Source organism: Gossypium raimondii, chromosome 13 (genome assembly GCF_025698545.1).
Source record: "Gossypium raimondii isolate GPD5lz chromosome 13, ASM2569854v1, whole genome shotgun sequence".
In the NCBI taxonomy this organism is placed as follows: Eukaryota; Viridiplantae; Streptophyta; class Magnoliopsida; order Malvales; family Malvaceae; genus Gossypium; species Gossypium raimondii.
Genome location: NC_068577.1, coordinates 55,986,469 through 56,000,978, shown reverse-complemented (window position 1 = coordinate 56,000,978; position 14,510 = coordinate 55,986,469). Strand labels below are relative to the sequence as shown.

At 29.0% G+C, this 14,510-nt stretch overlaps 1 protein-coding gene across 1 annotated transcript; it reads left to right on the top strand.

Moving 5' to 3' along the window:
• The first annotated feature begins 9,927 nt into the window (after nt 1–9,927).
• LOC128036072 (uncharacterized) lies at nt 9,928–10,587 on the top strand. The gene has a single exon (XM_052626866.1). The coding sequence runs from the start codon at nt 10,031–10,033 to the stop codon at nt 10,394–10,396; it is 366 nt and encodes a 121-aa protein (XP_052482826.1). The 5' UTR covers nt 9,928–10,030; the 3' UTR covers nt 10,397–10,587.
• Nucleotides 10,588–14,510: the final 3,923 nt, after the last annotated feature.

The window sequence follows — 14,510 nt, the reverse complement described above, 5'->3', positions numbered from 1 at the left end:
GTATGACCAAATGGTCACATTCTTCCTCCATAGACGTTCATGAATCACTTGGGTGCTTGAAGAGGCAATTCATCCCCCTTTTGAAGTGCATGAGTGGCCAGATTCATTCCTCGTGCAATACAACCATTTTCATGCAAAACTTCTCCCATTGTCCTTCATGCATGTATAGGTGAATTGTATGCTTCATTAATCTTGCAATTAAGACCTTTGCATGTGCATAAATGTTCAGTGAAGCCACAATTTCATTCGCCAAACCGGTGCATGCATAATGGATGTTCATTGGACCGCATTTATGGTGCTTCATTTCCTTTGGACGTTCATGCATTTTGGCTCATGCATGAATAACTCAAAAAGTCACATTAAGCTCTCATTCTCCTAACCGTCCATGCACCAAAGTGTAACTATGTATTCAGCCAAAATTCAAATGCATGAATCGATGCATTTGGCCCTTGAATGTGAACGATTTTATGAACCAAAACAATTGCATGGATTTTGATGATTCCTTGAATTTACTTTTGCATGCATTCGACTTTAAATGTAGGTTCATGTTGGATTTAAAGTGGCCAGCTGAACAGTCCCTACAAAACAAATATAAATAGGACATTAGATTATTCTCAACACTACAAAACAATCCATTATTCAAATTAACTCGATGACACAAAAAGAACAAACACAATATATTATATATTTGTAAGCATAACACCACTATGTATGAAATTAGACTCTCAACATAAGTGAAACGGCACACACATAATTAAACATGATTCTCTAGACTGATAACTAGAGTCACGAAAATAATCAAAATGACACATGCGAATAATTCATGATGACTAAAAACAAATCTAATGTAACATCCCGATTTTGAGTCTAGTCAGAACAGTGGTTTCAGGACCACAAATTCGACGAGAAAAAATTTATTTTAAAATTTTGACATGGGTTTCATTATGATCGGAATGTTGCATGAAAATACTAATATGAAAATTTTATCGATTTAGTGATTAATTAAGGAAAGGACCTATTTGTATAAAATGTAGAAATTGAATTCTAGAAGCTAGAAGGGTTAAATAGCAATGAAATTCAAAACTAGAGGTCCTTATATGGAAAATAGACTATCAATCAAAAGATGATAGATTTTTATGGATGAATCATCCATAGAATTCGAGAAAAGAAAAGGACTAAATTGGAATTTGGAGAAATTAAAAGATGATAATTAATTACATGAACATATCATCTTTTTCTATCATCTTCTTCCCAAAAATTTACATGGAAACCCTAGGAGAGAGAAAAGACACTTTCTTGGCATAAATTGGTAAGTAATCATGTCCCGTTTTTAATAAATTTTATAGTTTTGAGATCGAGATAACATGTTCTCTCTATTTTGAGGATTTATTTGAAAAGTTATCAAGGTATGGAAATTGTTCCATGGATGAACATGCTGAAAATTGAAAATTTATGGTAGAAAATGAAAGGTTGTTAGTAAATAAACAACTTTTACAAAGTGATTTTGGGTGAAATCGAAATTTAGGGACTAAATGGTAAACTTGTGAAATTCAAAGGAAAATTCTAATTTTTGTGAAATATATGGACTATTATAGATACATATGAATTTTTTTTAGGCTTGAAAAGGGGATTGAATTGCATGAATTTCATTTTTCGAGCCAAGGGACGGAATAGGAATTAATGAAAAGTTTAGGGGCAAAAATGTAATTTTTCCAAAGAGTGATTTTTGAACTAAATTGAATAATGTGAGTGTTAAATAAGTTAAATGTTTTTTTATAAATCAAGAAAGACGAGAAATTGACCTTGATCGATAAAAAGAAAAGTGAAAAAGTGAAAAATTATGAAAGAATACATTTAGCAACAAAACAGTTTAGACAACAACAGTTGTGTGATTTTGAAAATTCACCAAAAATCATAGAAATTGAATTACAGGATGAAAAAATATTAAATTAAATCTTATTGAGTCTAGTTTCTCATAGAAGAAACGTTGTAAGTAATGAAATTATCAATCATGAGATATAATAAATTTTGTGAAACAGGGTCAGAATGAATTTGGGTTACCCTTTTCTGACTTTAGAAAATCATAAAAAATTGAATAAAACTAATTATGAGCTTAAATTTATGTTTAAAATCCTGGATGAGTCTATTTTCAAGAGAAGCAAACGGTAACATCATCTGAATTCCGTACGAGGAGATAATTAATTTTTAGTGAAGAAGGGTCTGAATTGTCAGACAGCAGAACAAGGATGACATTAAATAATAAACTGTACTTATTGGATGAACCAAAGATTCTAAAAATTTTATGGTAAGAAGATATGTGAGTCTAGTTTTAGATAAAATTTTCAAATCTCAATTTGGAGTTCTTTAGCTTAAGATAGAATTAATTTAGTGACTATGACTCCAGTGAACAGCTTATTATAAGCAAACAAGTAAATAGTGGTATTATGTATATATCAAGGATGTGGAATGGAGTGGAGGAGGAGGAAAATATATGTGAATATTAAGCCAATATGAGTTTATTTTAAAATAACTAATTTACATGTTATAGGTTTAGGGACTAAATTGAATAAAAGTAAATTTTAGGGTAATTTTGTAAAATTTCAAAATGACCATATTGCATGAAATGAATTATTTTATTATTTAAGTTAATAAATTGAATGAAATATTAATTTAGATCAAGATCGGTAGAAAATCGAGGAAATAAAAATTACCAAAATGCCATTGTATATTGGTATTTCGCAAATTAGCCTCGTAAGTTCGTATGAACTATATTCTGTACAATTTTGATTAAGTAAATGTTATTTGGTGATGAATAATATATATGTATATGTGTTAGTATTGAACCGAATTTAGAAAATTGTGAATTGAATGAAATTGAAATGAAGTATGAATATGTATGAGCATTTGATGGTATACTGATTGGAAAGTGAAAAATGTATTGAATTAAATTGTGATTAAATTGGAATGACTTGAATTGAAAGTATGAGAAAATGATTGAATTGAAATATGATTCGAAAACCCTATTAACTAGTCGGGCTGAGTCGGATATAGTTGGCATGTCATAAGATTGGAAGAGTACGAGTTTTTGCCGGTTTACTGATCAGGCACTTATGTGCCGACTACTATTACTGTTACTGGTTCGGCACTTTGTGTGTCGAATCATCATTATCATTCTTATTCTTGATTCGACACTTTGTGTGTTGAATATCTTATCTTATCATATCGATTCAAGACTTTGTGTGTCGAATCGTTATTATTATCATATCGATTCGACACTGTGTGTCAAACCGTTACTATTACCGATTCGGCACTTTGTGTGTCAAATACGATTCTTTATCTTTATTCTGATTCAGACTTTGTGTGTTGAACATCATTATCATATCACATTACTACTCACATCGATTCTTGATCGGTACCATGTACGGTTTTAGGCACAATGTGCCGTACTGATGTGTTTGGTTAGAATTCACGTATCTGTCAAAGCCCGAGTCTGTTAATAAGGGTAATTAAATAAAAGTTAAATCGAATGAAATGAAACAGTTGAGCTATTGAAAGAAACGTGATTGTGGAATATAATTCAAAAATGTGAATTGAATATGAAAATGTGAAATGAAAACATGAACTAAATATTCATGAGATAAATAATGGCTCAATGTGATAGTATATGATATTAACTAATAAAAGCCAAAATTGAATAGTTATTGGAAATATATTGTCGAATTTAATACTCAGTTTAGATTGAACGCGAGATTGAGTACAATCGTTCTGTGGCAAAGGATGAATTGTCGGATAAGACCATAACTGGGTTATGGCACTACAAATGTAAGATCATGGCAGGGCCATGACAATGCATGTGTAAGACCATAGTTGGACTATGGCACAAAAAGAATGATGTCCTCATATCCGCAAGCCGCTCTTCGATTCAGTAAGAAATGGTAAGACACTTATGTGTTTGTATTGAAAGATTTATAGATTATTATTGATATCGATTTGCAGGAAGTGTGTTTATTGATTATATTGTATTTGACAAAAGAAATTATGAAGTATTAGAGTTATTTAAAATCCTACTAAGCTTGGGATAATATGTTTAAGTGATACTGTGGAATTAATCATCTTGTGAGTTGATGAATATAGTTTCATGAGTATTGTGATATCAATATTGGGTTATCCTTAATATGTATAGATTTTATATTTTAAAAGAACTAGTATAATTAAAGACTACACGAGCTTACTAAGCATTCATTGCTTACGTATTTGTTTTTTTTTTATTTACCCTATAGATTATCGGAAGCTTGATTGGGTTGGAAGCTTGTCGGAGATATATCACACTATCTATTGGTTATATCGTATGTTCGAATGATTGGATTTTGGATATAGTGGCATGTATAGGTATTTTGCTTAATAATAGCCTATTTCCATTCACACGAGCAGAGACACGGGCATGTGTCCCCTACTTCTAAGAAGAATTTTGAAAAGTTGAGAAATGACCGTATTTAATTTGTAAACTCCGGTAATGCTCTGTAACCATGTTCCGACGACAGATTTGGGTTAGGGGTGTTACATCTAATGATAGAAAACTAAGACATGCGTTTAAACATAAATGGACACACAAATTATCATGTAATAGAAATAGACACATTAAAGATGCATAAGACACATATTAATGATTCATAAAAAATAATAATTAAAAGCTGTGGAAATATAAAATAAGATGAATGATTTTGGGCCTTAAAGGCCCACATGCAAATGTTGCATGGGTTTTCAACGCTTTCATCTTGAATTTAGGCCTATCAAACTTGGCCCAATATTGAGACCTTTGAGTTGAATCCCATGATGTGACCAGAATCACATCATAGAGAGAATTAATTGTATTTCTTTTTGGCTCAATGTATAAATTAATATCTGAATTTGACATTTTTTTTAGCGTGGTACTTATATTTGGAAAAAGTTATAATTTGGTATTTAAAGATAATTGTAACACCCCTAACTTGTATTCATCGTAGGAACAAGGTTACGGAGCATTACCAGAGTTTGCAACTCAAATAAACAGACTTTTCAAACATTTCATAGTATATAATATTCATGTCATAAGCCAATCGAAATCAAACATATTGTCCCTTATACAAGCCCTTGAGGCCCAAAATACATGTTAGAAACAAGTCGAGACTAAAACGGATACTCAAAGATTTTTTCGGAAAACATTAAAATTTTCCAATACTGCAGGGTTCACACGACCGTGTGACTCACATGGTCAAGAGACACACCCGTGTCTTAGGCCGTGTAGACATTCAAAATAAAAACACATGACCATGTCCCAGCCCGTGTCCGTGCTCGTATAACTCTCTGACTTGAGTCACACGGCCAAGCCACACGCCGGTGTGCTAGGCCGTGTGAGCATACTGACTTGCATTCTTAAGAAGATACGGGGAACACATGCCCGTGTCTCTTCCCATATGGACGAAAATAAGTCATTTTTCACGCCACATTTCTCACACAATTTGGTACCAACCTAAACACAACAATTTGCATATAACCAAGTCATAAATAGACATCCAAAACCAGCCAAGATCAAGTTTAAAACATGTAATATCATCACATACAACCAGTATGGTAAAGTCACATATATATACACTTCAAAATATATTAAACACAAGCCACATAAGTGGCTAGTCTCAACATAACACTTATATGCCAACATTGGCTAAGTTAACCTATACATGCCATTATAACCGGAATTAATATACCAAAAGTACCAAAAGAACCGATGGATAGTGTGATATAGCTCCGACAAGCTTCCAACCAGAAGGAGCTTCTGAATCACTATAAAATACAAAAAATAACATAGAGTAAGCATTTAAGCTTAGTAAGTTCGTATAGCAAAGAAATCAACTTATCATTTAATCACATTTAAGGTAAGCATACAAAACATAACCAACTCAATTTGACCAAAAGTCTAAACACATATCCTCATCAACCATGTTAGTCATGTAATTCATATAAATATCAAGAAACATGTATGAGCTCAACAATAATCAAACTTCCATGTACATATAATTTCCACATCATGTATCTATCTATCATCTACAAATCATTTCCATATATCTCATGTAAATACATGTAGTAGTTCGTATTAAACTCATGTATTATCGTAACAGAACAGTGCTCGTTGAACCATTTAGAATATCATTGGATACGCGGGTAGTACACACGAGGTGTACTGAACTGTAATCTGTCATTTCATGTACATGTATGCTCATACGAGCTGTAAACGGTAAGCTCTTCCTAGCTGAATAACAGTAAACTTCTCCAAGCTAAATAACAGTAAGCTCATACGAGCTGAGTATCGGTAAGCTCATAAGAGTTGAAATCGGTAACTCTAATGACATGTCATTTGTATCCTACGAATTCCTAAGGTTCAAACGAGCTTGGTAATCATCATACGTTGTCAGATATGTGATCGATATTCATATATGATGATAATGCAAATAATATACATCTAATTCAAACAAAGCATACAAATTACACAATTTAATTACACGAACTTACCTCGATGAGTGTAAGTAGATACGAAGGCGACTAATCCGATATTTTCTCTTTACTTCGATCTAACTTTGTACGAGGTCTGATAGGATCTGTACGAATGAATTTAACTCATTTCAATATAATTCTCATTCAATTTAATCTAACATGGAATTTTGGCAAAATTACCATTTTACCCTATACTTTTAATTCATTTATAATTTAGTCCATAGGCTCGAAAAATGAAATTCATGCAATTTAATCCTTACTCAAGCCTATTCGATTTTTATACATATTAATAGCAGCCCATGTATTTCACAAAATTCACAAATTTTACCATAAATTTATCACCTTTTTCAATTTAGCTTCTAATTGACAATTTTACCAAAAATCTCTTTACAAAAATTATTTATCTAACAACAACCATTCATTTTCTATCATCAAACTTCAAAATTCAAGCATGTTCATCAATGACAAAACCCTAATACTTTAATATTTTTTGCAAATTAATCCCAGATTAGCTAGATTAAGCTACAACGATCTCCAAAACATATAAATCACAAAAAACAAGACAAAAATTCATACTCAATTGAGCAAAATAAGCTTGCTGAAATTTCAAGCTTCCATGGCTAGCTTTTACTTTAAATTTTTATGGAAGATGATAATAATGAAGGATAATAGTTTGTTTTATTTTATTTATCATTTATTACCTATTTACTAATTTAACCTTAAAAAAACTAGTCAAATTTTCAATAATAACAATCCATACTTATCCACTAACAACTTTAATGACTAATTACTATATGAGGACCTCCACTTTAAAATTTTATAGCTATTTAATACCTTTAGCTATTAATTCACAACTTTTGCACTTTACACAATTTTGTCCTTTTATCGATTAAGCATGTAAACAATAAAATTTCTTAACTAAATTTTTATATGGTATTTCTATCATAATGTAGACCATAAAATAATAATAAAATAAATTTTCTAACTTCGGATTTGTGGTCTCGAAACCACCGTTCTAATTTCACCGAAAACGGGCTATTACTATAACAATGTTAACTTTTAGTGTTTAATTCAGGTTTTAGAATTGATTTGATGAAAATTCATAATTAGCTAATTATATTTAACAATCATCTTCCATCAAATCAACTTGAAAAATAGAATTAAATCACATCCATCGATCGTATTTAACAAATTTACAATTAACATTAAATTTATTCTATTAACAAAATCATGAAAAAACAAACTTAATCATATTAGCAATTAATTTTCATCAAATTAAACACTAAAAATTAACATTGCTACATTTAGATACCAAAATATATAACTTTTATCAAATATAAATACCAAATTAAATAATAAAAATAACACAAATGTCATATTAGAAAATGTGTCAAACTCAAATATCATATATTATATTAAGCGTTTCTTTTTTAATATTATTTTCGTCTAACGAGATTTACATGTTTAGTTATATTGGAAATCTTAGTGTTAAGCCAAATGCATTTTTATTAATTATTGGTTGCTTTTAAATGAAACATTTAAAAGAATTCTCATTTTTTATCATATTTGATATTTTTAAGGTAATATCTAAAATTACTCATAACCTTTCCCAACTCATAAGTAGAAAGATAATGCGTTTCAGCACACTCGAATCCACATCTTCCTACATTGGTAACAATGCTCATGCTAATCGAGTTAAAACTCAACCGGCCGCTTATATTATATTCATGTAAATTTATATTTATATACTTTTTATTGAATTTGACATATTTGTATATTTATATTATGTTTATTTAAATGTATTAATTATTTTTCCGCTAATATCATAATGGACGGATTAATTAAATTGTATTTGTCTACTTCTAAACTGAAAATTATTATCAAATTCATTGGACCAACCGATGAGATTTGGGTAACAACAGCTACGTATCAATCTGAACACATCAATAAAGCTGATGAACTAACTCATTACCATAATCCCTCTACACGTTTCTTACCCAAAAAAGAAAACCCTTTTAGTGCAATTTCCTTATAAAAATTTTGGTCAACAAAAGGAAGCCCCGATGCTTTTTTTTTTTTTTTTACAACCTAAGATGTTTCTCCTCAAAAATTTGATCGGATCAAATCGGTTAGCCAGATAGATCGATTTGTTCAAAAGTCGGTCCAGAAAAAAGTATTGAATAAATTGATTTGAGAGTCATATTGATTAGTTGCACTGAGTAATCAAACCAGATTTTTAAATTTTAATATACTTTATTTTTATGAATCTTTTAATAATTTATTTAATTGAATTGAACAAATGAGTTGGATTGGTGAACAAATGACTAACCAGTTCAATCACTGATCTAGTGCTATAAACTTTGTTGAAAACAAAATTTGAGATTAATGTATACTATTTTATTTAAAGAATAATCAAAATTGAATATGATATGAAGCATATTGAATAACGAAGATAAATAAATAGGGAAATTATTTGATACACTGATTTTGAAGTATTTAGGTTGCATAAACTAGGTTAAGGGATTGATAAGTGTCCTATAAAAATATAATTAAATATTTAAAAATGTTAACCCTTATAATTATGTATTTTTTATCTCCTTATTTATTTTTGATTTTGCAATTATTATTATTATTTTTATCCCAACATTTATTTTATAAAGATGTGATTTTGGTGAACGAGAATAATACACAACAATAAAAATCACATCCCTCAAAAAATTATCAATTTAAAAGGTTGTTTTTCAAATTTAAAAAAATATTATCAATTTATTATTAATTCAGCTTATTTTTAACTGATTTAAAAACTCATAATTTAATAATACATAATCAATTAAATTATAATTTTTTTTAATTTTGAAAAAATATAATAACTATATGCTTATAAGTTATAAGGATTTGGAGGGAACCTCAGGAGTAGGACACGGCTCCCACAACGCTGATGGCCCACGCCATTGACGCACATGCTGCTCCGCATATATTCTCACTTTGACTTCCCGTCTAATTATGAAATTAATCCCTTTACTTTATAAAAATTAATAATTTAATTGATTTACTTTTATTTTACCAGAATTTGATTCCTGTACTTTATAAAATTGAAAAATTAGTCTATTTGTTTATAAATACATGGAATTGAACTGACGTGTTTTGCTAATTTGGTGAATATAATTTGTTGAGCTACTTTTTTTTACTTGTTCCTTCGATATAAATTATTGTGACGGTTTAATGGTGTTAATTAATTGGCTTAATTTTTTAATTTTCATAAAGTATAATGATCAATTTTTGATAAACTAAAAGTTAAAAGGACTATCTTTTCAATTATTAAAAGTAGAGGGATAAAATTCATAATTAAACCTCATTTAATATACCTTAAACGATTCCTATAAATGTCACAATTTCCATCACATTGAAATGATCGGCACGTCGCAATTAAAAAAACACACACACACACACACGCACACACGCATTCGCGGATATTTTTGGTTGCCTTGACTAAGGAAAACACATGGCCGCCGGAGCTGCCGATGGAATTTTCTGGTCGCTTTACGAAGGGTGCATATCCGGCAACGAAATCGGCATCGAGCGCCGGCCGTACCACAAGAACTGCCGCTGCGCACTCCACGATAAGTCGCGAGGGAACTGTCCTCGCTCAATCGCTAAAAGCAATAACGTATCGTATCCCATGAGGAGAGCGTGGAGTGAAGGATGCTTGATGATGACGGCGGCCGCTTCGTCTTCTTGCCATTCGTCACCTTCTTCGTTGCCGGCTTGGGCCGGGAAGCACCACTTGGGACCGTCTAAAGAAGAGGACGAAATTGATCTGCTGGGAAATGGTAAAATTGTGAAAATGAATACGAATTTAATTGAATGAATTCAGCTTTATTTTTTCTGGTTTTAGAATAATAGAAGGGATGGGAAATTTTGTTAGTTTTCTATTGAAAAAAAATGGAAGATCTGAAATATATAGTTTCTGATTCGTTGGCATTGTAAATCATAGAAATTAAATCAGTGATTACCTGAATTCGAGTGAGCATGATATGGAGTATGTTTTATGAATGTGAATTTTTTATATATATTTTATTTCTTATATACGTATTTATATTTCAATGTTACTCAAATTTATAATCTATTTTTAAATAGATTTTTCGTAATTTTTTAATTGAGTTAGGATCCGATAAGGGATGACAATAGAAACAGGGAGAAACAGATGTTAAATCTACCACCACTCCATAGTTTGCATGTTCTCTTCCACCACTCTCTTTGCTCTACTATGAATGTATGCTATTGAAATCCGCTATCACCTTCATAGATGTTAAATGCATCCATCTTCACCCCACATCATTTAACTGCATTATTACAATTTTACTCTTTTAATAAATATATAAGGCAATTATTTTATATATGACTAGTATAGCTTTTTACAACTCGTTATGTAATTATCTTTTTATTTTTTACTACGTCTTTTAATACACTTGTCGATCTCTTAACTCATTTGTAGAGTCTAAAAAATTCAATTGATATTTCAAATAATAAGATAAAATTAACAATTACTATCACCGCTACTTACCCACTATCCAAAAAACTCCACCCGCTACATCCATTCATTATAATAAAAATTATGAAATGATTAATAAATAAAATTATTTTATTTTATTTTTATCCATAAATAGCAAAAAAGATGTTGAATACAGATCCTGTTTTGTCAAAATAGCTCTAATTATATTTTTTTGCCTTTTTTGGCCTTTTTTGGCCACCAGCTTTTGTCATTTTTTTCAATTTGCTTTTCCTAACAAATTTAATGAATAAATTCAATGTTTTAATTTTCTTTTCTTTTAAAAGGTTTCAATCTTTCATACTTTGTTTACCGAAAAGTTTTTCTATTGACTTAATTTTTTAAATAATTACGTTTATTTTCTTTAAATTAAGAGTTATTTTTTAATTTAATGTATTGTTTATTTATTTTATTATTTACCACATGTAATTATTTTATTGGGTTATCTTAATAATAAATTACATCTCATTAAAAATATTTCACATATGAAATTTTACATCATCCCATTAATTTTTTTAACGGTACTTTTATTAAATCAGTTAAAAAAACAGATTGAAAGAAAGAACAAAAAAAAAATTGATGGAAAAGAATTTCAAAAATGCAATTAGGCCGCTAAATTTATCATTAAATTAATTTTAAAAAAGAGCAAACTCGGGAAACGTGGAGCCTGTTCCCAAGTGAGCATTTTGTGAAACACGTCACACGTTTTCTCCTTTTTGAGTTAAAGGGAAATTTGATCACGATTTTTCTTTCAACGACAGGACTTATAGAGAAACTTCCTGAATTATCCAACTCTCTTTGCTTACCAATATTTCAGTTACCATTTAATCACAGTGTTGGATCTTCGAATTAAGAATCAAATGAATATTTTCAAAAAGATTTAGGACTTAATTAAAACTTTTTAAAATTTTAAGAATCAAATGAAAATTTTCTAAAAATTTTGGGAGCCAAAAACCTTGAGCCCCAGCAAACATCTGCCCTAGACATGCGGCAAGTTAAAACATATTATAATTATTTTCTATTAATTTTTAGAATATGTATTTTTTATTATTAACAATGTCTTATAATATAATTTTATAAACTTATACATTTACTTAAGCCAAAAATAAATTTTACACACTGATAATGCAGTAAATATAAGTATGTTTTTTTTTTAACCCAGCATTTGGTTTATTGGCCATGGATATCACTTTAAGCCTATGTCATAAGTTGGAATTGTAGAGATTACGTGCTTATAATATATGCATGCGATTGATTTGCTTTTGTTAAATGCGCGTGAGTTGTATAGTTTAATTTTAGAGTGAATTATATTTAAAGTTACTGAACTATTAATAAATTTACGTTTTAGTCATTCAACTTCAAAAATTATAAAATAGTCATCAAATTATTCGAAAGTTTTTATTTAAACCACTAGGCCGTTAAGTTTTTTTTTTAAGTCCAGCTAGCGAGCTCCAAATTACGATTTGGTGATCGATACAGCGGATCGATACCCATTGACAAGTAGAAGAACGTATCTTGATCCAAGTCGATTTAACGGTCAATGTCGGAGATTGGAGAAAAAAGATATTTGGATTTTGGTTCACAAACTCGTGACATTCAAAGTTGTTTCTTAAAAAAAAATAGAACTGTAAAAGAAAATTGTAAGGAAATCTATCGATTGGTCCAGGAGGTGTAAACAAAGAAGGTCATATAACAGTGATTTTAATAACCCAGTAATTGAAATGAAAACTTTTGAATAGTTTAATTATCATTTTGTAATTTTTTAAACTTGAATGACTAAAACGTAAACTTACCAATAATTAAAATTAGTTTGTATATTTGTGGGATGCACAATATTTATCAATGTAATTGTTTTAATTAACATAAAAATCGTTAATACATATTAATAATATATAAAATAGATGTTTTATTATAAAGTTTGAAAATATTATATTAAAATGATGGTAATATATAGAGATGTTAATGGTTAATATAAATTGAAGAAATTTGGATTTGAAATATTATATTAAAAAGATTATAGTAAATAAATATGCCATTATTTTATGAAAAATAATTATAATTAACAATAATAAAAAGAATTTTATTATAAAAATAATGACAAAAAATAATTTTAAAAAGAGTTTTATAACTTACAATATACATATAATAATTAAGTTATGTTTAAAGTAAATTATTTAATATAATTTTAAAAGGTAAGGAGTAAAAGAGTAATTTATCCAAAGTGTAAATAAATGCTTAAAATGAAAAGTGCCGTGTGTCAAAAACAACTGTAATTTTCATCATAGGTTTTTTTTTTATACCATGCTTAGAACTATCAATAGTCCCTCCTCAGCTTTTAAATAGATGGATAATATGCTTTAATGCATTCGAATTTACGTCTTTCTATATTGATAATAATACCGATGTCAATCGAGTTAAGGCTGAATCTACACTTATTTATTTAAAATAGTGTGAAATAATATCGTTTGGGTTGTGAAGATCTAACTATATAATCTTGATGTAGTTATACATGGTGGGCTGCTTATTTCAATTCATCTTTAACTACTTAATTATTTTATAATTAAAAAGATATTAATTCTAGTAGGTTCCCAAAATTCTCAATTAATAGTGTAAAGAAAGATTAATATATATTTTAAAATAAATCAATAATTAATGTTTAAAAGATGTGATTTCCTTCAATAAATAGCCAAAAAGAAAATAGTAATCAAAATGGAAGTCAAGCTGGCTTAAGAGTTGGCACATGGCCCACTCCTTCAAAAAATTCCTTCCATACTCATTTTATTAAATTTAAAATTAAATTAAAAAAAGGGGAATCCAAATTTTTAACCATAAAAATAATGCATTTTTATTAAAAGAAATAATATGAGAGCAAGCTTTTGGGGGAAAATATATATCTGAGTAATTTAAAAAAAAATTATATTATTTTTTAATTTTATTGTTTTTAAAAAATAAGAAGGATATATTTTTATTATTTTTATATTTTTAAGAGCTATTTAAATTTAATTTTAGAAGGGAATGGATTAACATGTAAATAGATCAAAAGTTGAAAACTATTTAACGTGGCTTTGCCTTTTTTCGATCAATTAAAAAAGGATAATTGTTTCATCATGTCCTTGAATATTTTATATAATTATATTTCAGTTCGGTGCTGTCACTATTTGTGAGGCGTTACCACTAAAAAATTAGTTTTTTTAAAGGTAATGATTAAAGCTTGATATAGTGGCGGTATCGACAAGTACTATAGAAATCGAGTTATTTTCTTAAATAATATTTTATCCAAATCATTTTGTTAATTAATTAATATTTTAAATTATTTTAATAAAAAGAAGTTGAAAAAGAAGGTAAAAGAAGTTGGGAGTTAGGGGTTGGGAGCCTAATGTTAAAGGCTTAAGAAAAAGCAATAAAATAAAATAAAGCATTCGGCTTAGCTGTT